Source organism: Nomia melanderi, chromosome 7, assembly GCF_051020985.1.
Source record: "Nomia melanderi isolate GNS246 chromosome 7, iyNomMela1, whole genome shotgun sequence".
Taxonomy (NCBI): domain Eukaryota; kingdom Metazoa; phylum Arthropoda; class Insecta; order Hymenoptera; family Halictidae; genus Nomia; species Nomia melanderi.
Window position 1 is genome coordinate 12,896,672 of NC_135005.1, and position 27,004 is coordinate 12,923,675.

The 27,004-nt window shown below is 43.0% G+C and overlaps 1 protein-coding gene and 1 long non-coding RNA gene across 19 annotated transcripts in view; one reads left to right on the top strand and one right to left on the bottom strand.

Moving 5' to 3' along the window:
* Positions 1–444: 444 nt before the first annotated feature.
* l(2)gl (LLGL domain-containing protein l(2)gl) lies at positions 445–26,324 on the bottom strand. Of its 8 annotated transcripts, none has more exons than XM_076369287.1 (16): positions 25,540–26,324; positions 17,562–17,659; positions 14,929–15,016; positions 11,544–11,779; positions 10,834–10,972; positions 9,859–10,046; positions 9,487–9,772; positions 8,655–9,408; positions 8,420–8,573; positions 8,203–8,348; positions 7,615–8,131; positions 7,240–7,526; positions 6,784–6,919; positions 6,307–6,506; positions 4,703–4,785; positions 445–4,216 (listed from the first exon to the last, which is right to left on the bottom strand). In XM_076369287.1, exons 1-16 carry the CDS (start codon positions 25,621–25,623, stop codon positions 4,115–4,117), a joined length of 3,498 nt encoding a protein of 1,165 aa, XP_076225402.1. In that variant the 5' UTR covers positions 25,624–26,324; the 3' UTR covers positions 445–4,114. The 8 variants fall into 8 exon arrangements, with proteins under 8 accessions (XP_076225402.1, XP_076225399.1, XP_076225397.1 ...); XM_076369284.1 differs by having other exon boundaries at positions 6,307–6,524; XM_076369282.1 differs by having other exon boundaries at positions 9,859–10,073.
* Positions 24,085–27,004, top strand: part of LOC116430473 (uncharacterized) — a 36,736-nt gene continuing 33,816 nt past the window's right edge. For 8 of the 11 annotated variants that reach the window (XR_012998984.1, XR_012998985.1, XR_012998989.1 and 5 more), the window contains exons 1-2: positions 24,260–24,367; positions 24,513–24,614. This is a non-coding gene — a long non-coding RNA (uncharacterized LOC116430473). Of the gene's footprint in view, positions 24,233–24,259; positions 24,368–24,512; positions 24,615–27,004 lie in introns of those variants that run through there. The other 3 variants (XR_012998986.1, XR_012998991.1, XR_012998992.1) reach the window with 2 other exon arrangements.

Below are 27,004 nucleotides of genomic sequence, written 5' to 3' on the forward strand. Positions count from 1 at the left end.
ATATCATTTGGAACGTCTACTTTAAATGATTGTTCGAATATTAATATTTTCATCTTGCGGGAAATATTATTTTTGAAAGCTTTGTTTGCAACTATTGATATTGTTCTTTTATCGATATGATATTTCAGATTATTTATATCGACTTTGATGATAATTATCGCGTTATTGGAATACGTTTGTATTGCATAGATCTTGGAAACAATCAGACGAATGACGCGGTGGAATAACGACGTGATCGATCGATAATTACAAGCGAATATTCAATCGTATGATACATTATTCTCAAACGCTAATTCAACGTATTGAAACGTTTACATTTTACTCCGTTTACCGCGGTTTACGAAGTTACTTTATACGTTTTGTTGCTGCACAAGTTACTTGTTAAATTCCTAATGATTTCTTGAATTAAAACCGAACGTATAATCAAATTTTAAGGTATAAAGTTTTTATTGTATCCTTATCTGATAAAATCTTGATACAAAGAATAAATGTCTGATTAAAAAGTTTTTTTTTGCATAAACATCTGGAGTCTAATAACACTTTTATCGTTTACTCTCGATTGTTTGAAATTTCAATTTTACTTAGATTCAAAAGGAAGAAGAAAATCCAATAAAACAGAGCTATGTACATACATGGTACACCAGATCCTTTGCAAAAATGATGCAACATTGTTTTGTTACAATAGAATACATGTACGATACTTTCTATCAAATGTTTATTAATTTGTCAGTGTGTGTATTCTCACTTTATAAATATGAACTTAATCTGCTCTAAGGTGAGACAAAATAGATGTACAGGATTTTAAGTTCAAGTATACCATAATAAATCAAGATAAATGCATGTATGTATATACGCGTACACACATAAATTTATCTTCACAAAACAAAACATTAATAATCATTTGTATATATTTTTAAAACAGACATTCTGTATGTAAGTATCATTGTAATCGATATTAGACAGAATAACAAGTAGGAAATATTCAGGGCAGTGTTTGGACAATACACTGTATACAGTGTGTAATATTTTATCAAGGTAAAAAACCAATGAATTTTACAATAGCAGAAGCACATTTCTTCCTCATACATTCTTAAATTTCGTTATTTACGCATTCACTTCACCTCATTAATATAGTTTACAATTAGGATAAGAAAAATGCTGGCCTAAAAGCACAATACATGTAATCTGCTTTCCTAAAATTTCAAATTCAACCAGAGGAGTTATAGACACGGATCAATTTCATTGAAATATAAATTTGCCTGAATTATTGTCGGGGGATCAAGATTCGTATTCAAGAATTCGTTTTGATCGAAACGGAAATTAAAAAAAATGCTTAATCTTTGGAATACATTGTACAGTTGGTTACAAAAGCGGCGGGTACACATTTAAGTACTAAGTAAAACCGATTACTTAACCGTCAACGGGTGTTGAAACGAGTCAACGAGATTGTCACCCTTGTAACCAATTGCATAATATTTAATCATAGTTACCGTGTAGAATAAACATTTTTTCCCAAAAGTTAGTAAAAAAAAAAGAAGAAGAAGAAGAACAAAGGGTCGTAGGTATTTACGAAATTATAGGAAGATTAAAATATCTATCTACAAAGGCCTCACGTTGATCGCTTTAACCGCCCCTACGATGAAGCTGGGTCATCGATTAATATTTATTACTTTTAAAATGCGAAGTTAGTGAAAAATGATGGCCAAGGTGTACAGGTTCAATACGATGGAATGAATCAGTTCGCGTGTACAGATAATAAACCTCTTTTTTTTTTTACGAGAAATCGGAAACGACCCAGCTCCGACTTTTATCTGACCGTCGGACGTTCCGTAATCCGACAGGTTAATTAAAAATAAAATCGACGGTTGTTCTCGAACGCGTGCGTAGTCTCGAGAGACAGACGATAAATGACGAAGAAAAGTTTTTGTTCGGATTCGCGGGTGAATGGTTATTGATTAAATGCAAGAGAAACGGACATGCCTCCTTCCGTGCGTCAGTCTGTCGTTTTCATTGGAAATGTATTTCAACGATGCCTCTATATTCTCGTGCGTCCTTTCCCGTAGGATAACAAAAAGAACGGAATCGTTAACGCAATACATTTATGAAACATCGATCCGAATACGAAATCGTTCCGAGGAATGAAGTTACATGTTCTCGCTTAAAAGACAAAAAAAAAAAGAAGAAAAAACATCGGCGTGAGATCGAAAATAGTGTGGGGTAGTTTAAAAAATACGGTCTGCACTCTCGGGGAACAGACGTCGGAGTTATGTAGTAAGTTGCTATAGACAGTGCCAGAAAAATAAGTATTCGTACACCGCCGCCCTTCGCTTCGTATTGACTGTATTAATTTCAGTGTAACGCTATACTAAATACTTTCATACATTCGGGTATAAGTTAATAGACGCATAAATTCCTCTGAAATTGTTTGATATAAATGATTTTTTAATTTAACATTACACTGGTTCATTAACAAGTGAGAACCACAACCTGCAGTGTACGAATACATGTTTCTCACAATTGTAACGATACAAGCGGTTAGATTCGTGGGATTTTACGACTTAATCCTGCGCAAAAAGTATTATGTAGCAATTGTCCTCCACCAAAGAATAACACAACAATAGATAGCTTCTTTATCTAAAGGATCGAACAAACGCGCGATGGCGGAAAAAAATCATTGTTGTTTTCTTTCTTTTCCCGCGTCACACATTATCAGTGGAAGGGGTCGTAACAGAAATAACCCTTATCAAGAATTGTAAGGTTAAGAGGTCACGTTACTTCACTGGTACTGTGATAGAGGATAGATCATCAACCAAGATTTAGTCTTTGAATATTATTCGATTCAAAACGTTTGACATTGAGAACTGTTCAAGGATTAATGATAACAAAACATTCGTTTCAATTTAGTGTACGATTTAGCAACTGCTGAAGAATATTTTTTTATCTTTTTTAATGAAGTTAGTTGTATACATGGGTTGATTTCATTTATGACCCACTGAATTGCGACGTTGTTTCGATGCTTTTCAATAAAAAAGAGTCTCATTGTACCATGGTCGTTTGTAGAAAAGAGGAAAACTTAACGATTAACCAACGTTAATAAAAAATATATTCTTTTCATAACGGCTCTCTTGTCTTTCTCTCTCTCTTTCTCTCGCTCTTCATATCATGGCCATTAATAGTCACGTCATAAGTTTTCCTTCTTCAATCTCAATAACTTTCCTTATAATGTAATTCTACTTAAGTAGCTATATCTGTATTCGTTTAGGCGTATCGATTTGTTTTCTTTTTTTATACAATATTTTTAGTTTCGTCATCCACCCTCGCGACACGCCCGTGACACTCGAAATACTATAGAAGGTTTAAGTCGCCACCCCTTCCTTAATTTTATTATTTAGAAATACAACGTACCGCAACGTATGCGTTGCGTTACAAATATGGCTGCCATGCTCACGATTTGTGATGTATTCTTGGTGTTACCTGTTCAACAAACTGGAGTTCTCGATCACACCGATTTCATATTACAAATTACGGACCGTTAAAAAATATTCTTTTGTTTTTAAACCGTGTATCTCATCGATTCGCCCGGATAAAATAATGTTCAAAAAATGTGCTGATCTGTTTTTTTACAAAGATTTCCCTCGCTTATCTGTAAATAAAATGCATTACGGTAAAATTACCTAGGCCTAGTTCCACTAAACCGTCGAAATTTTTCGATAAAAAAATGCTTTTGGTTGAGTGACCTATATGCGAAGACAAAGACTGACTTTTCCTTTGTTTTGTTCTCTTTCGTTAAAAAAAAAAGAAAAGAAAAGAAAAAGACACGAATAAAATGCAAGTCCACAATTTTGGCAGTTGACATAACTTAAGCGATTCGTCGTTTTTCAATAGTCGAAAAATTTCCTCGCTTGTCTTATCGTTTATATGGCTAACGCTAGTGCCGCGTACAAATCTAGAGCTTTTAAAAACAACTACGATATTATAAACTCTACCTATCGCCGCTGTGTACACGTGTGAGTTCGTTAAGTAAAAACATCTAATTTTATATTCGTGGCTCTGGCTATTCAGAGCGATCAAAAATTTGTTTGATCGGAGCGCGGGAATGGTTCGGACCATACTTCTAAGAACCAACTTCTTCAGGCCTGGCCAATGGTGCTTTCGACTTTTCGGTGGTCACAGTAGTTGTTGTCACTTCCAGGTTTGCTAAGTCGGCTGCCCTAATCTGCAAAGCGATAACGAACCATGAAGGATCTGAATTTGTGTTTCATTGATCTTTGATTAATAATTTACAAAGTCTATCGACGACCCAGTTAATTAAAGGAGGCTTTACTACATCTACGAAAAAATTGTTACTTAAGTTATGAAAATAGAAAAAAAATTGTTAAAAAAATGCCGTAGCAGGTAATACAGTAATACCTGCAACCACGTCCATTAATAGCGAAGAATATTTTTATAAACTTTAAAACTATGGTTTTAAACGCAACACGCGAGTTTGTAAGTATTACTGCATGTTTGTTGGCTCAATGTTTTAACATTAGAAGTATCGAACAATAACAGTTCTAATGTTAACGGACTTATGCGCCAATACGGGCCATGTTAGTGTGTTAATAGCTGACAAATATTTGCTAAGCATTAATCGGTACGGCTTAAATATCGAGGTGAGGTCCGACACCAATTATTCGCAATAGACTCAGTGCCATTTGCTGACCTCGACGTTTGGGGGCAGAGTGATGGTAGCGTGTGTCGTGGTTGTCTCGGTACCGCTGCGTATCTCTCTCTCTACCGTAGTGCCTGCGCAATAATAAATAGCACGGAACAAAACAATAACGAAAATAAATACAAATAATAACAAAGAAGGGCAATACAAAATGAAACAAGAAGAGAGAAAACAAAAATTATTGTAAAGCCATGAAAGACAAATACAATATATCAAGCGGTCGATGAATTGTACAGTACTTCGATTAAATATAGATCAATTATTCGTAACCTTCCAAAAATTGTTAGATTCGTCGACCTAGAAAATATTGAATTAAAAATGACGTTTATAAAAATGTGCGTTGAAAGAATAAAAAGATTTTCTACTGAAAAAGGTGTGTAGCGACTTCGTCACCACGTTTTTGATTGATTTGTCCGTCCGCGGTTCTCTGTCTTGGACCGGGTATATAAACCCGGTAAAACAGAGGAACGCGGCGGACGGCATTTAGGCATATTTGGAGCATTTTCGGCGCGCGGCATACAACAGTAGACGAGCGACATCCGACTTTCAATTGGAACAGTAGAAAAACGGCATCTAGAGATTCCATTATTAACTGGAGCATCGTCCCGCCGACGCGTTACTCCAAAAAAGTACATCGTACAACCGCGCTGTATAAAGATACGAATAAATACCCGATTTTTGATACTTCCGCGAACGCAAAACGTGGGCGTGAATTGTGTTTTACTGTCTCCTCATTACCCTACACTCCACTCCCACAGGTGTATAACATTCACGGTTCGTAATTACTACATTGATTGATAATTCAGAATTAACAGGAATTTATCAATAGTTTTGTGGCGTCTTAATCGAAAGGGTTCCAATAGTGGATCAGTTGCAGATCAGTCTAAATCAGTCTCGTGACAGTTTCGTGGAATTCTTGTTGTCGTATTGTAGTATCTAGAATTTTTAGCGTAGGTTAAGGTATTTTTAAGAAGAGTGAATGTAAGAATGAGTGTGAGTGAAGGACAGGCCTGCACAACGTCGCGGACCCAAGATTGCAGGGCCAGCTTCCCAGGGGTGCATCCAAGTGTTTGTAATGAGTGCGAGTGAGAAGAATGCTTGTGGGGGAGAGAATGCCTGTGAGAGAGTGGCGGGAGCAGAGTCGTGTGTTGGCCTCCGTGGCATTGAGTTGTATTGTTACGTACTGTCCGTGTTGTTTCCATATTTTATTAAATACATATATTTATTCCTAGTTCTCGACTACTCAAGATCCACCTTTTCATTATCTATAATATAGTAATCACTATAGTATTCGTACAAACGAATCTTCGCTTCAGTATGCAGAACGCGTGACTTTGTAGAAAACAATACAAAATATATGTTGTTATACGAAAGATACGATTCTATGGTGTTTCCGTAGCACCTTGTACTGCTTTCTTAAATGACGGGGAACGAGACACGTCGCGATTCAATGTAAACACGGCTGAGCGTTCCGAGGACAGAACGAAAAAGGATAACCGAACTCGAACCTCGAACGCGCAACGAACGACAAATAAAGGATCTCGATCAAAACGCACAGCCGTTCCATTTTTTTCGTCACCCACAATTTCACTCACTGTTCATTTGCTGCGTTTCGTTCGTCTGACTCGTTTCGACCTCTCCATTGGCGGTGGTATTGTTGGTCGTCTGAGAGACAACGGTGGTTGTCTTCACAACTAACGACTGATTCTGTGTGGAAATTTCCGAGGTTCGCGAAGTCACCTCCATCTTAAGCCCTGCAAGACGACTGTGAAGTTCTTCGGAAGACGTTGCATTTCTGAAAAGTGAACTGTTACTGCCAAGGAGATGGCAAGTACACAAAAACACACATTCATTAGCCGAGCAAAATAAAATCATTACAAAGCCAGCTTCTGCGCAGAGTTAATTCATAAAGTTCTCTTAGATACATCGACGGCTTGCACTTCACAAAATTCTGTAAGTAAAATGCCTCTCGATGATTCATCGAGATTATAAGTAATGAAAGAAGCAACACGAGTAGCGCCAATAAAATAAAACGGTAAGAAGCTAGGCTCGGTGGCAACATCTTCACTTACAGTAAATGGTCCTTGACACTATCGATCGTGATGTCTCCTATAGAGCTTAGGTCTTGACGATCGTCATCCCCGTTGACGTCATTGGTACTTGCTGCTGGCCGTAGGGTTGGTTCTTTCGGGGACTCATCGCCACCGGCTAAAAGACACGTGTTCAAGAATAGGTACTAAAGGGTTACGGTTAAGACACACTGCTTTTCCCGGTGATGTTAATCGATGTGAAGTACAGTTTTAGCAGCTAGCTCTCATTTAATGAATTACGGAGATGAATATAGCAAAGCGACACATATATGTATATGTATAAAGATGTACACAGGTTACAAGTTATGCAAGCTGTTACGCATATGTTTTAGTAGTAGCACATTTTAACATTTTCCTATGACGAACTGGTAACTCGTCTACTGATATAATAAATATAAGTTTAAAGTAACCGTCTCGTGGGAGATGATATATACTCACTGGAACCGACGACACCGTTCTCCGTTATCGTCCTTTGTACCGGAGCAGCCGGTTGACTACCTTGCGTGTCGCCTTCCGTTTCCGTTTCACTTTCCGCGACACCTTGTTCCTGAACTTTCTCCTTCGCGTTGGTTTTATTGGTGTGCGACCTTGCGTTAGGCGGCAGATTTAGCGCGCAGTGCGTTTTCGTCTCGTTACTAGCCGATAAAGAAATTCGTTGGAGCTCCGAACTGGAATGCAGGTACAGAGCTTCTCCGGATTTCGTGAATGTCAACGAGGAAATGCCACTAAAATGACAACGGAATTATTCAGAAACGAAACGAGAGATTAGAATAATCTTCGGTACGCAATGAATCTGGTATAAAGAACACTCACTTAATGTCTTCGCGTTTTATGGCAGCAGCGTTCAGTTGTCTTCTGAATTCCGGAATGCTGAGCACTAAACAATCTCCGAGGTTGGTTAGACACAATAAATAAGTCTCCTCGTGTGTTCCCGCAGGTTCCACAGGACACGTGAACTTCGCAAAACCCGTCTTCCGCACTCGCGAACCCTCGTGCGCGGTCAGCTTGTATTTACAGAACGGTTTCAACGACGGAAGATTGAAGATTTTAAATTGTTCCTCGCTAGCGATCACTACTCTGTGCGGGGAAGCCATGTCGGGACCGGGGCACACGCCTTTCTCAGCCTCGAATGGTTCTGGTAGAGGAACGTTCGATCCGTCCAGTATCGTTATCGCAATTACGGGTGCTCTGTGCTTTAATTGAATCTCTTTTCCTAATGTACAATTTACATCCTCCTCTGTTCGCCTGACGCCTGCCGGTATCGCTAATGTGAAAACGTAGACTGTACCATTATTGGTACCTGCCCATAATGTGGGGGTGGTGTTCCTCACTACACAAGAAAGGAGAAAATTAGAATGTATTTTCTATCCTATACTCCTCACTTTTATGAACTATACTTACTGCTGATAATGTAACTCCTAGCAAAATATAAACATCGGACCATCGAACCGAGAGCATCGTCCACGGGTCTCGCTTCCACTTGTCTTTCCACGGACTTCAATTCCACCGGTGAAAGCTCGCCGCTCGGAGAAGAAGCGACACTGGTACTGTTACATTTAATGATACATTAACCCACTGATTCGTTCATGCAGGCTACAACCAACAAGAAGCAACTCACGTCTCCTTCTTTTCCACTGGGGCGTTCCTCGTCGGACTTCCAGCGTTCATCCTGCGCTGTGATCTTCCTTTTCTTAATCTCCTGAAGGACTCCCTCAACGATTTTTTAAACGACTTTCTTCTAGAAATGGGCGTGTCTCCCGCGCCAGAAAGATCTACAAAATGCGTACCATTGATTAATACGGAAATTGCAGATACAACGCGAGACAGATTCTATTTTCGTTGGCTTTAAGTACCATTTGGATTGAGGGTGCACTTGACAGTGACAGCTTTCGACCTAGTATAATCAAAGACCGCTAAACCGTGGGCGGTACCAGCAGCTAGTAATCCCCACTCGCTGTGCATTGCCAATGCGGTGACGGTAGCCGGCGGATACAATTGAAGAAGATTCTGCGGTTGAAATCCGACCGCGAAAGATATGCTCGTGGTTCTTACGGGCAAATGATCGTGGCCTTTCCAAACGAAACCGTCACGATCGTTCACGATGTTCATGGTGACAGCTTTGATCTCCTTGTTCGCTGGCTCGGACGATATGGAAGCAGTGATAACATGGCCGGCAGTGCCCGCAACAACCAACGTCGAGGAGAGAGGGCACAGCAGGACTTTCTTCACCGCTAGTCGCGGGTCATCCGAATACGGATCAAAGGTACCAACTTTTCTAAACGGAGGCCACTCATCTTCATCGTCTTCCGGCGGTTGCTCCAAAACGTCTAGATGCTCACCGGTGAACAAGATGGACGAATTATACTTGTACAACGGCGTCAACGCAACATCCGAGGCGTCCCAGAACCTAACCGTTCCATCCTCGTGTCCTGTGAGCAACAATTCTTTACCCTTTGGCTTGTCACCTGCTGCTTTAGGATTGAGGATCCCCCCATCGATCAGCCACGGTTTATCCGAGTATAAGTGTTCGGTCTGCGCTTTTCCAGCCGCGACAATGCTATTCCAAAGTTCGTCGGGCACGTTTGGCACGTGTTGCGAACAGGTAACCTGAAACAGCGATGCGTACCATGTAGTCTTTAAAAATGTAAACTGAAACCAGTCGATCAGATTGAATTGAATATTTACAGCGCTCGCGTGAAGGGACACTAGATAAGGCAACGCCATCATCTTCCATTCGGGATGGGTCAAATCGATGGCTACAATCTCTTCCTCGGCCAATACGACAAGAGCTTCCGGGCCATCAGAAGCGTCCTTGCCGTCTTCTTGCTTGGGGAATACGGTGAAGAAATCGATCACTTTCGAAGTGAAGTCGAAGACCACGTGTTTCTCCTTCGACATGACGGTGAAGGTGTCACGGTCGCCGTAGCTGGCTCGCTGCATACCGCCAGAGAATAGGACCAGTTCTCCGTGTCTATAAAAAGGTACGTATGTACATATATTCCTTTTGAGAATCGAATAGAAGCTGGGGCACCTTCGATGACTGAATCGTCGACTTACTCTTTAGTAGGATAGACGAGAATCTTCGTGATGGCTTTGCATGGGAACGGCCCGTAAGGGGTGGTGGATTCCAGCATGGTATCGGACCCGGAGCTCCAGAACGCGTACGAGCCGTCGTTGTGCGAGGAAACGAAACGGGTCTCGGAGACCCAGTGCACCGATTCCAGCTGTTGCGTGGAGACGAACGTCTGCGCACGCGAAAACAAACCCATCAGCTGCACGTACACGTTCGCCAAAACCACCAAAGACACAACAAACAACAATCAGAACCAACGGTACCATTTCACGTGTCGCGCTTAACCCATCAGCAACCACACCACCTCCTGCCAATCTGCTGGCGAACGATCCTGTCTTTTCAATGTCTGGCGTTACGAGGGGAAATGGTTTCTTAAGGGGAACCCAGCAGGAGGATAAAGAGTAGGATGCGTCAGTAGAGGGTAGAATTTGCAACGAAACGTTCTCGATCGTACCGAATCGGACGATCTCTATGTCTGACAGAGTGTTCTCTCGTTCGAGCGAAGACTTCGGTTTCGTTCGACATTCGAAGTGCAAAAGACCAACGATTCTAAAGAAGTTCAATGAAACTCTTGCTTTACTTCGATATCAACTTTCGCGCGGAAACCTCTGCTGAACGTGTTTAGTCTTTCCAATCAGACGACAAAGATCATCGTCGATTATTGGAACGGTGTGCGTGAATCGAATCGCGTATTAACGTTCCGATCTTCATTAACGGGACCATCTATACCCTGATTAGTAGCTATTAAGTGCCGTAGCTCTGTAAAAAGTAATGTCATTAAAACAGAATTTTCTCCACCGATGGGTTAAGCGTTTCCCCACAGATATATAAGACACAAGCTGTGTGTGTAGATTGATTGTTAACTGTAAGCAGTGTTATTACGCTCCACGCAGTATAGTTTCGTGTGTACATTGACGGACATGTAAGGAGTTACAAGAACAATAAGAACGAAGGCTCACCTGTTGGGCTCCTGGAGTCGCTTTGTTCCACAGAACCATTAAACCGCGATTGTAACCTATCAGAATATTGTCCGGATGACCTGGTTGTTCCGCTATCGCCTCGACCGCACGCGGATTCTTCTTGTAATCATTCGGTACGCTGTCACAGAGGAGACACGTAAATCCATGGTTTCAACGGCTAAGAAGCTAACGGACCCGTCGTTCCATTTCTAACGAGTCCACAGTCATTTGACCCATAAACGGTCACTGAACAGTGAACGCATTAACGATAGAACTACCATCGAAGTCAAAACGACGCACTCCGAAATTCCTTTACAATTGTCAACGAGATAACAGTTCCTCCGACTAATTACTAAGGTAGTTGGATTACCAACACGCAAACTGGAAACTGTTCTGCGTAATCACAGGTCAATTGAAATCTCAATAGACGCACTCTTAGAGTTTCCATAGGAAAATTTAAAAACGTCAATTTGACTGCTCGGCGGTTCCAGCGTTGAAAACGATAGAAAAAATCTGCAAGCATCTAAAGAGACCCTCCTGCATTTCATTGAACGCTCAAGCGAAGCGAATGTATCGTATCAGAATTTAAAAGAGACACTCAGACTATTCCTAAGGTTCTTAGGATGAAATTTATTGTTTCTATGCTCCCCGTTGCATTATGCATTCGCATTCCGCGACAATGGATCCTGGAAAAGAAGAGAGATTCTTACTTCTGTATCACTACTTCCTGGTAGATGATGTTATCGGATGTCGTGAAGGTCTTCATGTTCAGAAGATAAATGTTACCGCCCTCGGTGCCGAGGAGAAGGTTCTCGCCGCTCGATTCCAGGCACATCGCGGACACTTTAAACTTCCCCTCCAACGAGAAGCTCTGCGTCTCGATGATCGAGCTCTCGTCGATCTCCCACATGTGCACCGACTTGTCCAATAGGGTAACCAGTCGGCCCTGTTTTCAGAAATGGAAAATCTCCTCTCAATCGAAACGTACAGCAAACCGGCTCGATCCTCATCATTCTCTTCTCCTTTTCGATTCATCTGATCGTGGCACGCGCATAGGAAACCTCTGCGATCTACATCACCATCGTTACAAGTTAAAACATTCGTATAATCCGTTCCAATCCCGTGGTTACATTCGATAATCTCAGAAATCCCACTGAACCCGTCGCGGTATACACGATATTAAACGACTCGAACAACCGCGCGGAGTGTCGCGCGAGTGGTTTTCGCAATTTCGTAGTTTCTCACGAGCCAACTCCCGTGCCTCTTTTTCCTCGAGCGCCGATTCTTCGCGACGTCGAGTGAAAACCCGAAGAAAACGCCGGAGCTCCGCATTTCCTTACTTTCACGCGGATCAAGCGCGAGGCGGCACGTTTTTCGCGAGTGTTTCCAGCGCACGGAAAAGCGCGGCTCGCGTTATTAATGCGTGCAGCTAAACGATCCTGATTGCGGTCGGCTCGGGAAAACTTCTGTTCTGTTCCAGTTCTGGAATTGATACGTCGCGAGCCGCGGGACTCCTTGAACTTTCCAATCCCGGGATGAACCTTAATTAACGCGATTAACAGGATTGCGAATCCGCCGCGCTGGATTTGCGCGAGGCTCGCGTTTCTTCCGTGACCGCCAGACATCGAACCCGATACGTCGTTGTAATCCGAATCCCGAGGCGCAACTGTTAGCGAGTCATTTCTTCTACGGTGCAATTAGAAAGAAGCGCATAGAAGAAACGTAATAGAAGAGTTTCAAGGAGGCGTCTTTTACCGCCGCCGATTTGTATTTTCTTGCGACGTTTCCGGCTAATCGCGGCGAACGCCGAGTTGATTGGCAACGGTTCAATGGACCAGGCGGTTCAGCCACGTTGACGAAACGCTTTATGGTCCGATAATCATGGAAGTTCCCCGATCGAGCCTCGTACGATCCTGCCGCGATGAGATTATAATCATGGTACTCGCTATCTTATCGGTCTTTCGATTCTACAAAGAAATACGATAACAGGTTTACATGTCCCGTAATACAGCGACGACTTAAGTGCTCGATTTAATTCACGAATCGACAGATCCGATTCTATATAATATTTCGAAACGACCGATTTGTGGCAATTAACTCTAGATATTCGATCGCGTTGAAAATATTTTCGAGAAGCTGTCACTGGAGGTTTTTGATGAATTATCGAAGTTTCGTACGGTGACTGATAATTTTAATTATGATTCGAAATTTAAGGATCGAAACGGAAGTGTAGCTATGTACTTTGAATCGATTAATCTATAATTTATTGTCCGAGTTATCATAAAACGATAAACAGAGGAAAAATGACAAATGACAGGATATGCTTGAGACAGTCTTCGAATGGGTCTACACAGACCCTGTCCCCATACTCCGAGGGTTAATCACGGCCTCGGACAGGAGGCTCGTGCTACCAGATGAAGTTAATAAGAGAACCGTCGCCTGCTCTGTATTATTCACGCATTTCTAGAAGGATAGAACGAGGCTATTTAAAAAACGATTTGCCGCCGATGTAAACGAACGTGAAAAAGATTCATCGTTATTTACGCACGACGACGCGATGAAGTAATCTCGCATTATATTCCCGGTAATTGCACACCACTTTTCCCTATTAGTCTCCTCCCCTTTTCCCGCGCGCCGGTAATTAAGTATCATCGCGGCCACTCTATTCCCTCGTCTTACCGTACGCGCAAGTTCTTGCCGATTTTTCTGCCATTAACGCCGAAAAAGTGTCGGTGCGATTGCTTACTTTGATTAATTGCGAAGTAAATCGATCAGCTTAAGGCCACCGGCTATTATAGCGGAAAGGTATTCATTAGCAAAGATTAATCGACATCTTTCGCGACACGGGAGAAAACGAGAGACTCGAAAATCGAATTTTCACGATGCGACGGGCGATTCACGTTCCTTTAAGATCTTAACTTTTCGATTCCGTTCCGTTCGACGAAACGATTTTATAGAATATTCACGCGGGCGGTTGACGAGTCGATAATACCGAGTGAATTTTAAACGCGGAGAAATGAGACAATCGAAGCTCACTCTCTCCGAAGTCTCGCTGGTTTTATTCGGACATACCGCGCAGCAGCTAACTTACAGAAACACGGCGACCGCGGTGAAAGGGAACAGCGATAAAATGTGTGTTCCAGAACAATATTGTGTATCCCGCAATAAAATTTGATCGGCCAGTGTCTGGAGCACAGGAAGACGGAGAAAAGTGTGCGGCCTGGTTGGCCTTTACGACCGCGGGCCACAATGGGATCTGCTCGTTCGTGTATTATTTACCTTGCACACACGTGCAGAAATGCATCGCGCGTGTCGTACACACGGTTACGCAACCCAGCGCCGCCCGCGACAGACTAAGCCGAACACGGTGTCGCGTTACGGGCGTAACGCGTGTGACTTTTTAAACAATCGTAACTTCATGCTGTCCGTCTTTTTAGTTACAATGTATCCCGATGCGCCGATAGATCCCTGCCGCTCGAAGCGACGAGCTTCCACGTCGCGAACGGCACGAATTAATTGGCACAGTGCGAAGCGCGAGGATCGAGTCTAGAAAAGGTAAGCCTCGGGAACTTGTAGCGACTCGGTGCGAATGTTCTCTAGGGTTGAGTCTAGGGTGGATCTTTCGTTAACTCGTTTGCTACCAATTACGAATATACTCGTGGTTTATGAGAGTGTTTAAAATACAGCCAACGCGAGTATTTTTATCGTACTTTAAATGTATCTTCGCGTACAGCAGTATGAATCGAGAATACAAATGGGATCGCATATTTTATGCCGGCGGCGAATATATTAACATGAAACTTGTCATTGTTACGAAAGAATAAGTAATATCGCATAGAGAACGCTCGAAATTCTCATGGCAGTGAACGTGTTAATTACAAATTAGCCGACATTGCCGCAGTCAATTCGCGAAAGTTTCTCACGCGGAATTTAATCCTGAAACAGACAGGCGCTAGGTCCGATGGGCTGACTTCACTGCGAGAACGCTGCAGGATTAAATTCCGCTTGTGTAGTCGATCTTATTACCAGTGATCATTACGGGGATACTTAAATTATATAATTCGTCGCGGTGATTGAAAGAAAAGTGAAACTCACCTCGTTGGGAACGGCGACGATCTTCTTGATCGCTCTTTCGCCCGTCTCGACATGCTGTCCGTAGAACTCGACGCCTGGCCTGCCGAATCTGTGATCGCGCGTCAGTCAAGGAAAACAGTGAACGGAAAAAAGGATCCGTCTTCGCCTGGAAACGTGACTTGCTCGGTTTCTAGACGAACGGACGAACAAACCGCGGTCTTGTTTCGAAAACGACCGACTTAACGCGCTGACCGAGGCGTTTGTGCTCGCCGCGCGGCGAGAGGAATGCGAGCGATCCTCTCGCTAGGATCTTTGTCGAATTCTGCGAAGATCTCGCGTGTAGCTGCCAACAATTTGTTTGGTTCTCTTGCGACAAACAAACGGGAGGTGCAAAATTATCCGAGTAGAACTTCGACAGTTGCACTCAAGCAACGCATGGCGAGGACGATGATTTAGTTACAAATAAAATCGAGAACGTAGGTACAAGAATTTTAATCTAAGAGGAACGTTGTTAGTCGAACGCTTCTTTAGCCCTGATTTCGTATAATCATCGAGGCTCTACTGTACAACGAAGCAAAACGATATTCTCTTGTTGCGTGTCAAAGAATCTAAATACTTTTCTAACGTCGAACGGAACGTTCGCCGATTAAAAAAAAAGAAGACGTTTATTATCTCCCATGCGAAATGATAATGATCTTCTGATTACGTAGCGGCGGGAACATCTGCCATCGTTGCTTGAATAAAGTATGCGGCAGGCCAACGAAACGCGCGGTTCTCGCATCGAGTACCAGACCTTTCGCGCGTCGCTAATTGGCATTTCCCTTTGCGTTCGATTGCAGCCGATGCACTTGAGAGGAACTCGGTGAACCCGCTACGAACCACTCGGGGAAACTCTGCTCCATTTTCGCGAGCTCCTCTGACGAGGCATCGGAAATCCTTTGCCGGGGGAACTTCTGATTTTAATACAAAGAGGAGTGCGTAATTGTGACTGTAATCGTTCGAGCAATAGACGACACAGCCGAGACACGTTCCAAGGAAAATAAACGAAAGCTAGGTGTACGGAATAAACTCTTTCCCTCGAATCGATAGTCGACCACGCAACAAACTAGGTAACGGGGTAATAGCAACACGTTCTACGGTAAATGCAAGTGTACGCCAAGTCTCCGGAGTATTCCCGCGTATCGACCAACCGCCGAACATTTGCTCAACAAGTCGACGAAAGTTTCGAGTTGTCCGACGAACCGTGTTCCATGGGTACCCGTGTTTACAACTGCACTCTCCATTTACCGCGCACGCATTACGCAAAATTAATGTATTCGTCCAGTTCTAAGAATGATTTAATGGTTTCCACGGTGCCTGATCGAGACCTACACAAGAACCGGTCGCCAGACCACCGAGGAACTGCGCTGTACCGTCTAGATTTCAGCGACGATGGAACGCGAGTACGAATTTATCGACGTTGCTTAGTGCTTCCCGGAAAATCAGACGCTGCGAGCGACCGGCCGATTAAACGCATCACGGTGAACCGTACACTTTTCCCACGTTCAGGTTAATTTTGGCGCAGTACTTGACTTCAACTCCGATAATACTTGTGATACTTATGGCGCATGCCAGTGGTTTCTATACAAGAAACCGCTCAGTATTTTTAGCCTGCGATTGATTCATAGACCTCTGCTCTCTAATATCCGTGTTCCGATTGGAGCGAATGAAACTGAGGTTCACGTTCAGACGCGCGTTGAACTTCATAAAGTTATCGGGACACGTCTGACTGATTCCCGAGCTCTCGTACCCCCTGACATTCCTGGGCTCTTGTATCACCTGATATTTCTAGGCTCTCTTAACTCCTGGTAGTTCTTAGCTTGAGAGTAACCTAGGTTATCTAACTGGGATACTTCCAAATTAATCCCGTTGTTACTCACGGCTACCGCAACTCACGTGTACCTGGTATTATAGTGTCCTGTTGCTCAATGCCTTTGTACAGAGAATACTTCAGCTAATATCTATGGACCGATACCTTATAATATCCTGTTCCTTAATATCTACTTGCGCAAAATGCTCTACTACTCTTGTTCACCTCTACCTCTTGGTATCCTGATCACATAGCTCCACCGATTCGCACAAATTATCCTTTCCACTTCGATTCATAGCGCCCAGACGTCTACCTCCTCCATCGTCTAACATCCCCAGACTTATCGCAGTACTTTCGACCGGTATTTCCTCGGTGGATCCGGGGGGAATCCCACCTAATCCGGGAAATCCGGAACAAATTGATCGTAGCGTCGCGAGAACTGTGCCGATACAGGTAAGCATCTTAAAATCTTACGCGAAACCTTGGGGATCAAGCCGTGAACGTGTCTCTAAACGGAATCCGTCGTGATCCAATAAACAGAAACTCTAGGACGAATCGATGGGATAGGAAATCGCGCAATATCGTGCAGGTCCCGGCTAAAATTAGACACGCTGCCGTAGAGGAGGCCCGACGTCAATCACGTTTTCTCTTCGACCGCTGCGGTTTTCGACGATTTATCGGCAGACACACGGCCGAACGTCATCGGGCAACTGCGATCCGCTGCGAGACCAGATTATAAATACCGACAGGAAAAAAAAGACGCAAGGTTCGCGGCAAGGGAAACGAAAGAGAAGCAAAAGGATACACCTTGATGGCGCCGGATGCCGTGCCGATCATCATCAGCCGCAGTATCGGGTCCCAGGCGAGGGCCGTAGGATTGTTTGGGAAGCCATGCTGCAGCGTCTGCGAAAGAGAAAGAAAACATTTATCAGTTCAGCAATCGGTGGCCATTAGACTCCACGCAAATGTACCATCATCCGATGGCATTTGATTATTTTGAATTCTATCGGACCCCGAACAGACGAGTTAATGTATTTGATATTATTCCTGCGCAATAAGAATTGATTGCGAGTAGATTAGTGTTTTGGAACGTTCCGAACGAAAAAGGAAAGAAAATGTTCAAATGAAAACTCTTCATTGCCAGCGGACTCTCGTTTCCAGTGGCCGGTAATTAAATAAATATTAAATAAAAGACAGCCAAGTTTGTCCCACTGGACGTGTAAGCGTCTATCATGTTACCCGAGGGTGAAATTTTATCCCTTGCAGTCCGGACTCGGTCCTCTCGCAACAGAGATTCGAGACAGACGAATCTTGTGAAAATATTTCATACTAAAGCGTAATTCACTTGAGACTGAGCTATCGGTGAACATTAGTTCTCCTTGAAATCACAAGATTTTTAGGTCGCTCGGCTTATCGGATCGATCCTTGAAGAATAATCGCCCGAAACGATTTCGTCGGGTATCGAGTACATTAATTCTAGCGGATTACTAATCATAATCTCGAAGATTGTAACTGTTTAAAGTCGACGCTTATCTTATTAATTATGTCATAACGGTTCGTGGAATCGATTATCTCGATGTTCTGTAGTGAAAGGGGAGAAAAATTCTTGCACGCTCATGCGCAGGAAACGTGCTTTCGTTTCTTTATATAGATGACAAGATCGCGGAACTCAATGAACTCAACGCGCATCGCGGTGCTTGATTCATGAATCGGCTCCGTCCATCGTTGCACTCGTTCCTCGGAATAATTGCGCTGCTCGCGCGTAATCAACGTACTATTTATACGAGAAAGTCGCTAAAAATAGTCCTGGTTATCTGTGTCCGTTGCCGGCGTATGGTCGCGAGCACATGAAAAACTTTCATTCACGTCCCGTATCAATTTACGCGGGGGACTTGGCCACGCGTGAGAAAAGGTGTCGCGTGAAAAGGACTAGACTAGGATCTTTGCCCAAGATAAATCTACGAACGTAGCACCTCTCGTACTACCACGCCATAAGCAAGATGCCAGTTTTATTTCCGAAACTTTCATTCAACTTTCAAGGTAACGAACCGATCCTCTGTCATCTTATTATTCACGTATCAATCCTTTGCTCTCTTACAAATGCAATATTAAAATCTTCAATCAATATTAAAATGTGAAGGGTTAAATCAACCCTTAATACCTTGATGCCGTTTGACGTCGCTTGTGACACTCGATAGGCTAAACCCTGAAAACCGCTTAACACACACAGTCATTTATTCCTGTCATTTTCCTTTACACGGAGCCGCCAACGTGGAAGTTCGTTTATGGAATTAAATTAGCGGAGTACGCGTGCGTAGGCACGTGACCAACGCGACGGGGGTTACGTTTGAAAAAAAAAACAAACACCGGTTACATTCTTGTACGTTTAAATGGACTGCGAGGCGCTGTTAATTGAAGCAGACAGCGAGAGACAGGCTAACGATAGCGGTGCTTCCCTTCCGCGACTCGTTACGAGAGCAATTAACAGTAATTACGTGCATCATCCGTTTCCGACTTTCCCCGCGTGACGTTTGCACGCCGCGTCGACGATTTTTGGGCGAATCGACCGGCGGTATTAGTCACCGGTGAGTCAGATACACCGTTGGTTCCCGTTAATCGAGCGGTCTCATCGACCGATGCTACCGCGTGCTAAAGCGAGACAGGGAGCCAGAAGAAATCGCGTTTACGTAAGACGAGTTCACTCGTCAACCGCACTCGTCGGTATCCATCATCGCCTTGTACTCCGCTGGACGAGCTACCGATTTTTATTCCAGTTCATTCGATTATCATAATGACACTGAAAAACGAGGGTGAACGAGAATGAGAACCACTGAGAGAAAAAGTGGAGCTTGTATTTTTAGGGATATCGGTTTCAACGCTGCCTCTACTGTCCGAGAAAAACTTACTGTATATCATTTATCAAGTGTATCAATTCTTATCTGGATTTATCAGGCGTGACTCATAGACGTTTAATCGGAAAACTTATTTTCGTCGAAGTACACGCGGCCTGTAACGAATTGTTCAAGGATAGATCGTACTGGAACGGTACTAAAAGACAACGAGCAACACCTTTCTACCTGAATCGAAAAGATCCTACGGTGCGTCTTGCTGCGCACTGGAGACACCACCAACCCCCAGATTTAGGGCTGCCACGATAATATCGATCTGACATGTTCCCGCTACGTGATTAGAAAAATGGTTGGCCGCCGGTACGCTGCGAAGGCCACGGGGGTGAAAGGAAAGAGGGCGAGACCTTGGCCCAGGTAATTTCCATGAGAAAACGTGACACTGTCTCCGAGTTTCGGGAAGGTCCAATCGCCGGAATTAAGGCAAGGTGGTGCACGAGCCGGTGCACGGGCATAACAAAGGATTAAGTTCTAGTAAAACTTAACCTAGTCTAGCTCGAACGGCTCCTGATCACGATCGTACTAACGAAGTCTGAGTAGGTTGTACTATTGATTCTGCAGTTTGAAATTCAATGTGTTTTTAATGGACAATTAAATGTCATGTTGATAGTGCCGCGTAACTTCATTCCAGGGAACGTAAAAAATTGTTACCCGATCGATAATCGACGCTGCAGACTTTTGGCGTAAATATTTTACGTTGTGGCTCTATAGCCAGTTTTCTAGAATCATGGAGACTATTTTGTGTCTACTGCTGATCGTTGTTGTACATACATACATTTAGTTAATGAATTTATTGAATAAACAGACCAACTTTGCAAGCGAATGTCGCGTTTATGGGTTAACCTCAAGCTGAGATTATCTTAATTTATAAGGGAATATTTTTTACTTAGTGTACCGGGCATGCTGAGTATGGTATCATTTATAAATTGTTTTTACTTTCGACGGTAGATTACGATGAAACTTTCGGAATAATTGACGCGTGTCGGTTACGTAGCTACGGCGAGGAGTAGCTAACGGTGCCCGCATGTATGTTACATGGAACGTAAAAAGGGCTAGGCATCTTATCGTATTTTTGTTTGCATAGAACCGATATCTCGACCGTATCTCTTCGTTCCTTCATTGGAAAACCACGGAATTATAGATAGAATCGACACGCGGAGGCGAAACTGTACATCTCAGAATAATCCAGAAACGGGATCGGCCAGAATTTAATTACATATAACCGGGAAATCATTCGAGCTGGAAGAGATAACGATCGTTATCGTGGAACAGACGAATAAATGTTTTATCGATCCATTAAATATCAAGTACTATTTTTCTCGAGCAACTCGAAGAATACGCTCGTATTGTAATTACTATCATTTTTTCGTCGGTTGAATCTCCGCACCTCGTTCCGGTCCAACGACGAAATAACAACAATCAATGACGCAACGAGATGCAATTTGTTTTTTTCATCGCACCGACTGCAGCATGAACACCGGGCAGTTCTACAAAAGCGGACAGTTTAATTAAGACAAGCGCCCTCCGCAGTAAGGGCTTTCTATTCTTTCCTTTCCAGCTGTGCATCTTAATATGTAGAGCGCACTACTTCCGCTTCTAATTGCCCAACGGAACAAATTAACCTACATTTCTCCATTTTATAACCGAGTAAGGGCATAGGAAAAATTCGAGCAATCATCTCATTAAAATGAGAATAACGCTTACGACATACCAGTATCGTCTACACGTTATGGTACTATAAAACATCCTCCGAATTCTCTATATTCCGACGCATCCAAGATGGCGGCGGATCCATCTCAATTCATATTAATATTTCTAGATGTTCATTCTTACTAGAAATAATATGATCGTCGCCGGTGAATCATGCTGCTCGCACTCTCTCATTAACTCCTTGCCGTACTCCAACGAGTCTGTCTCGTGATAAAAATTTTTGGACCAAACATAAATATCACGAGTGAGATATCGGTCGCCATAATTACGGCCCGGATTTTGCCCGGTTAACCAGTTAACTGTGTTTGACGAGTATACACGTCATCGTAAAGCTTGACACGATACCGATACTTTCAGCGATTAATTCTTAATTCTTTCACATAAACATGTAATCCTTCTTTGTTTCGCTTTGATCTTTCATTAAAATATACTCTGCGCGCGTTCGTCCTGCGTTCGACGAGTACACGCTCCATTTTTGTATTATATATTGCGCGCAGAACGAGAGGTTTTTCCAACTAAATTCCACAGTTAACTGGTTAACGCGCTCTCTACCAGCGTCACCGTAATTTTATCTCTTCTACTGCCTCTACTCCGTTTTTACTCTTCTCGTTACTCTCTGCTAATTTTATCTGTATACGTATATTGTATCTTATTTTATTCCACCACATATTTTAACCTACGACATTCCCTGTATGCTTTTTGTTCGTTGATTTTTCTTCATTTCTTTTATCATAAATAACTCCCACGCATAATTCTTCATTCTATTTGCCATGTTTTACATATATTCACTTATATATATTTATACACCTTATACTTGTACATATTAAGATCTTCCATTTGTACGCTTATTATTAAACAAATACCAACCCTCGCCGCATAGGCGTGTTGCTGTACCTACCCCTGGTCGAGTATTGTAACACCAGGGGATGATGATTTGAAAATAAAGCGGTTTCGTCCCCAGTTCCTAAGCCCTAAGAACTGTGCCTACTTGTCCTTAACGGACAAGACTGTCCCAGTAACGGTCCGGCGAGCGAAAAATCGCCTAACTTGTATCTCGAATCGATCGTACGTAGCCGGCGCGACCTGATTTACACACCCAGTCTTTTCGCAATCCGCGTGTCGTCAAACATCAAATCCGCGAGGCGGGGAATTACACCGCGATAGGGTTTCGCGACGGTGCACTCGATGACCGGCGACGATGACAGCCGGTCGGAGACAGAACCGCTAAAGAAACACGGCCCCGCACACCGCACGACCACAATAATCCTGACTGTGCACCATGCGTCTCGAGGCTGACCGTCTTCTAGACTTTCGGTATCGATTACGTTCGGGTATCGACCTGTTGATTCTCCGCGACGCACGGTTCGTACCGGCGGCGGCATGCTGTATCGTGTTCTCCGCGAAGATGGTTTCCTCCGATCCTCTCGGATATGAAGTTTCTATGAAAGTTCAGTCGCAGAGAAAGTAGTTTTTACGAGTCCCCGTAAGGGAGAGTGCTCGCCTGTTCTGGCAGTCTCTTAACCCTTTGCACTCGAAAATTATTCCGCTAGATATATTCCTCATTCTCTAATGAAGTATCAATGATACGTTTTATAATTAATATTATTATAAACAATATAGAAATTAAGGGATAGAACTATTCTATTTTAACGTTTCATGGATAATCAAGTTAAATGAAATTTAATATTCATCATCAAAATTCGTAATCTTTCTGTATCTCGAGTGCAAAGGGTTAACGTTACTTTCACCGAAAGTGTCAAAAGACACCCTTTGACGTTTTAATTTAACCCTTTGCACTCCGAGAGTTCTCTACCAAAAATACCCAACACTTTCCGATGAATTATAGTTGACATCTCTTGAAACTGGCTTCACGAGAAATCGTACATAAATTGAAGAAAGAGGCTGTCTTATTTTAATATTTCACATATCAATGCATCACGCAAAATTTAACATTAAATGTTATACTCCATAATTTTTCTGCGCCAAATCGACTGGCGACTGAGAGGAGTCTATGAAAAGGGTTAAAATTATTTTCTCAGTTTAATAATTTGTCCTCAACTGAATTTTAGACATTTTCTGTAGTTAATTTTATAATCGTTATTGGAAAAGTTAATAGTTCATATCTTCTTATCTTCAGACATCCATTATATCATCCAAGTGAAGCTATTTATTTTCAACATCATTTCGAATATTCAATGCTTTTAACACTAAAACTACCGAATACTTAAACTGGCTTTTGAAAATTTCTTCGTGAGAGCCACAATTGTTATTAAGATTTCAATTGGCTTATATATCAATTTAAATATTACTAAATCAGTTTCCGCAATAATTTCTGAAACAAGTACCTATGTCTTTTCAATAATTATAAAAGAAGAAATCGGGAATGGGTCATTTTTACTCATCTGGTAGTTCTAATGTTAAGGTATCAATAATTTAGAAATGAAACAATCGAAACTAATCATTTTGACTGGTACAGTAATTCTAGTGTTAAATCCGACTGTACACTTGCTAGTTTCATCAAGATTATTATTATTATTCTCGAATAACACATGAAGTCCGAGTAATACAGAGCGTTTATCGTTTCGCTCGAATTCAATTCCAATATTTATTTTTTTATCGTCCACGAGGGGCATCGATCAACGCTGATCGTTGGGCGGGATAGATACGGGCTTGAGGCGAGATTCGAGATATCGCGGTGCATTTATGGATCTCCTTGAAACTCGATACATCCGCAGCATTTTTCGAGACGTTCGATATTCATCTACGAATCGATCGAGTAACGCGCCTCCTCGCGCCCGAAAGACGCAGAACTAACCTGTGTACCGAAAAACGCATCGCGTGTAAACACCGTGATATCGCGGTAAGTAACAGATCGCTATCTAACGTAGTAACAGAATAAACTTTCGATTGTGCGAGCGAACACTTTTAACACTAGAACTACCAGATGCCTCAAAATGGCCCATTCCTGATTTCTTTTGTCACAATTACTGGAAAGGTACAGACGCTTCTGCGAGAAATTGTTAAAAAAGTAGATTTAGTGATACTTATACTGAAATATAAGCCAATCGAAATCTTAATACGCACAGTTAGAAATTTTATAAAGAAGTTTGGAAGTTATTTTAAGTGCTTGGTATTTCTAGTATTAAATACAACAAGCAAAGCCCAAAGAAGAAAGAAGGTACGCAGCGTTTTACGAAGCAATGCCGACCGATAAAACTAACCCCATCGACACCGTTTATCGAGTAAGTTATCCTACAGTTTCGATTGACACGCTAAATATTCACGGTTAAATTTAGTCTCGCATCGATCACTGGCAGATTCAATCTTTCCCATTTATATTTCAACGTTTCACATGAAAGTTCGATTTTTCGAATCGAACGGATAAATTATATATTAAACGATTCATTGGTTAATAAGCTACTCTGTACATACCGTATCTCTCACACTCGAAGAAACAAAAAATACTTTAAGTCATTGTTGTATTACGATTAAACGATCGGTGAATTCGTGTTCGTATCTCGATAAGAAACGTTCCTTATCAAGTGTACGTTTCAATACATTCAATAAGCTACGAATTTCCACGGGAATCCAGGGAATTCCATAGAAACGGATTTTCCTGGTAAACGTGTACTGGAGGCGTGCAGGACACGATACTCAAGCTACCGAAGCATATAAATAACGCTTTCCGAATAACAAGGTATGCGGTTAAGGTGGTTCCGCCGCATTCGAAAAAGGACAAAACGCCTGCTCGAAAATTCCGAATTACACGTTCCGCCGAATACACGGGCATCGCATACTCCGGTCCTCACTCTCACTTTCCTCCGTCGCGGATAAAAACGGCACGGAAGACAATGCGTGTCTGCTCGGTACCATTACCTTCGCACTCGAAACGGGTGTATCGATATTATCGCGCGAACGCGGCGGCGACGATAAATATTCTTTCCTGAAAACCACGAATCTAATCTGTCCCGGTAACCGCGACGGGGAAAAAATACCGAGGGGAGGAAGCGAAAGGAAAATAGAAGGGAGAAAAAGGAAAACAGCGCGTTCCGATATGTAAAAGCGGATGAACGGAAGAAAGTGTCCGGCGTGTTCCGGCGAGCCGGGTGTGGGCGAACCTTTTCCCTATCGGGTCGGGACGCAACCGGGTGGCGGACGGGGGCTTACCTTTTGAAAGGCGAAAAGATCCTTGTGCAGTTTCTGCCGCTCGGCCGTGGGTTGTTGGCCCTTCCCCCTGATGAACTTCAGCATCTCTGTCACGGCTCGTTTTTTTTTCACTGCTGGCGCGACACACGCACGTCCGTTAAAGACGGTTGAACCTCGCTGGCCGGTGTGTAAGGCGCGCACGCACGACGCGTATCATCCAGTGTGGTCGCGAAGGGCTCGCTAGGACCGCGGCACCTCCCCGTAATTAAAACATTCTTGAATGGAACGGTGAAACTCGGCGGATCACGCGCGCGCGCGTTCACTCGTGTACCGCACAATACCGTCTATCCCGTCGGTGCGTTCGACCGCTACACACGTCCGTCTGATACGCCTGCAACACGTCAGTCCCCTGTCTTTCACGCGCCGTGTCCTCCTTCCTTCCTTCCTTCTTTCTCTTTCTCTCTCTCTCTCTTGTTCCCTCTTCCCTTCACGCGCACGCTGCGTCCTTGTTACTCCTGTACTCGCTCACCGTGTCCAACCTGCCTCTCCTGGGCCGATGTGTCAGCCGCTTCGCGTTTTCCGGCAACGTTACGCGAAAATCGTCACGGTTCTAAGCGAGAACGGTGCTCGACGACGTATAGCAGGGTGCTGTGGCCTGCTATCCGGCTCACGATACGAACGGACACGTAAAAACCATTGAAATACACCGACAGAGGCGTGAAATCATTCCACGTCTGTCGCTCGCGTCTCTCGTGTCTTTTGCCTCTCGTCGCGTCGACTCTCCGCCAATCATGGGCTTCGGTCGTGCTCGTCCCCGATCGGGATTAGTCGCTCGTTGTCGTTCGCCGTCGGGACGAAAGCCCGCTCGGGCGCGCCCGCACGAACAATGACCTCAATCAGGCCTGCCAAACCTTACGATCGAATACCCACTTTCACTTGATTCGATTGCTTCACTAGGGAGCGCTGTATTGGACGTGTATAGGGGGGTCCCCCTTTCAGGGTCGTCTTGTTCGACGGTACCCCGAGTTTGTTTCTCGGAGCCTGCAGAAAGATTGAGGCCTATGAACAAATCTTAATGATTATGAAAATTTTTGAATTAAAGAATATAAGATTGGATAATGCGATGTCTCTTGGACATTTTAATAGCAATTTTAATTGAGAATGTGGAATAGAAAGATGCGTAGGGTGTATGAACATAATGATACTAATTTGGATTTTTGTATTAGTTTATATTTGATGACGTCTCTTACTATGTATGCGTAGGCTTGTGCAATTATTTCGCAATGGTGTTTTATTTGATTAACTATGAGAGATAATGCAGTTAAGAATTATGTAGAATTTGAAGTAATAGGTTCATGATGATATAGGAATCAGTTCTATGCTTGTTAGCAGTATAAATGATATATGAAATATGTGGAATCGCGTTGTGTTTAAATGCAAATTTAAATTCAAATTCAAGTTTTGAGACAAGTATTAGTTGCATTTT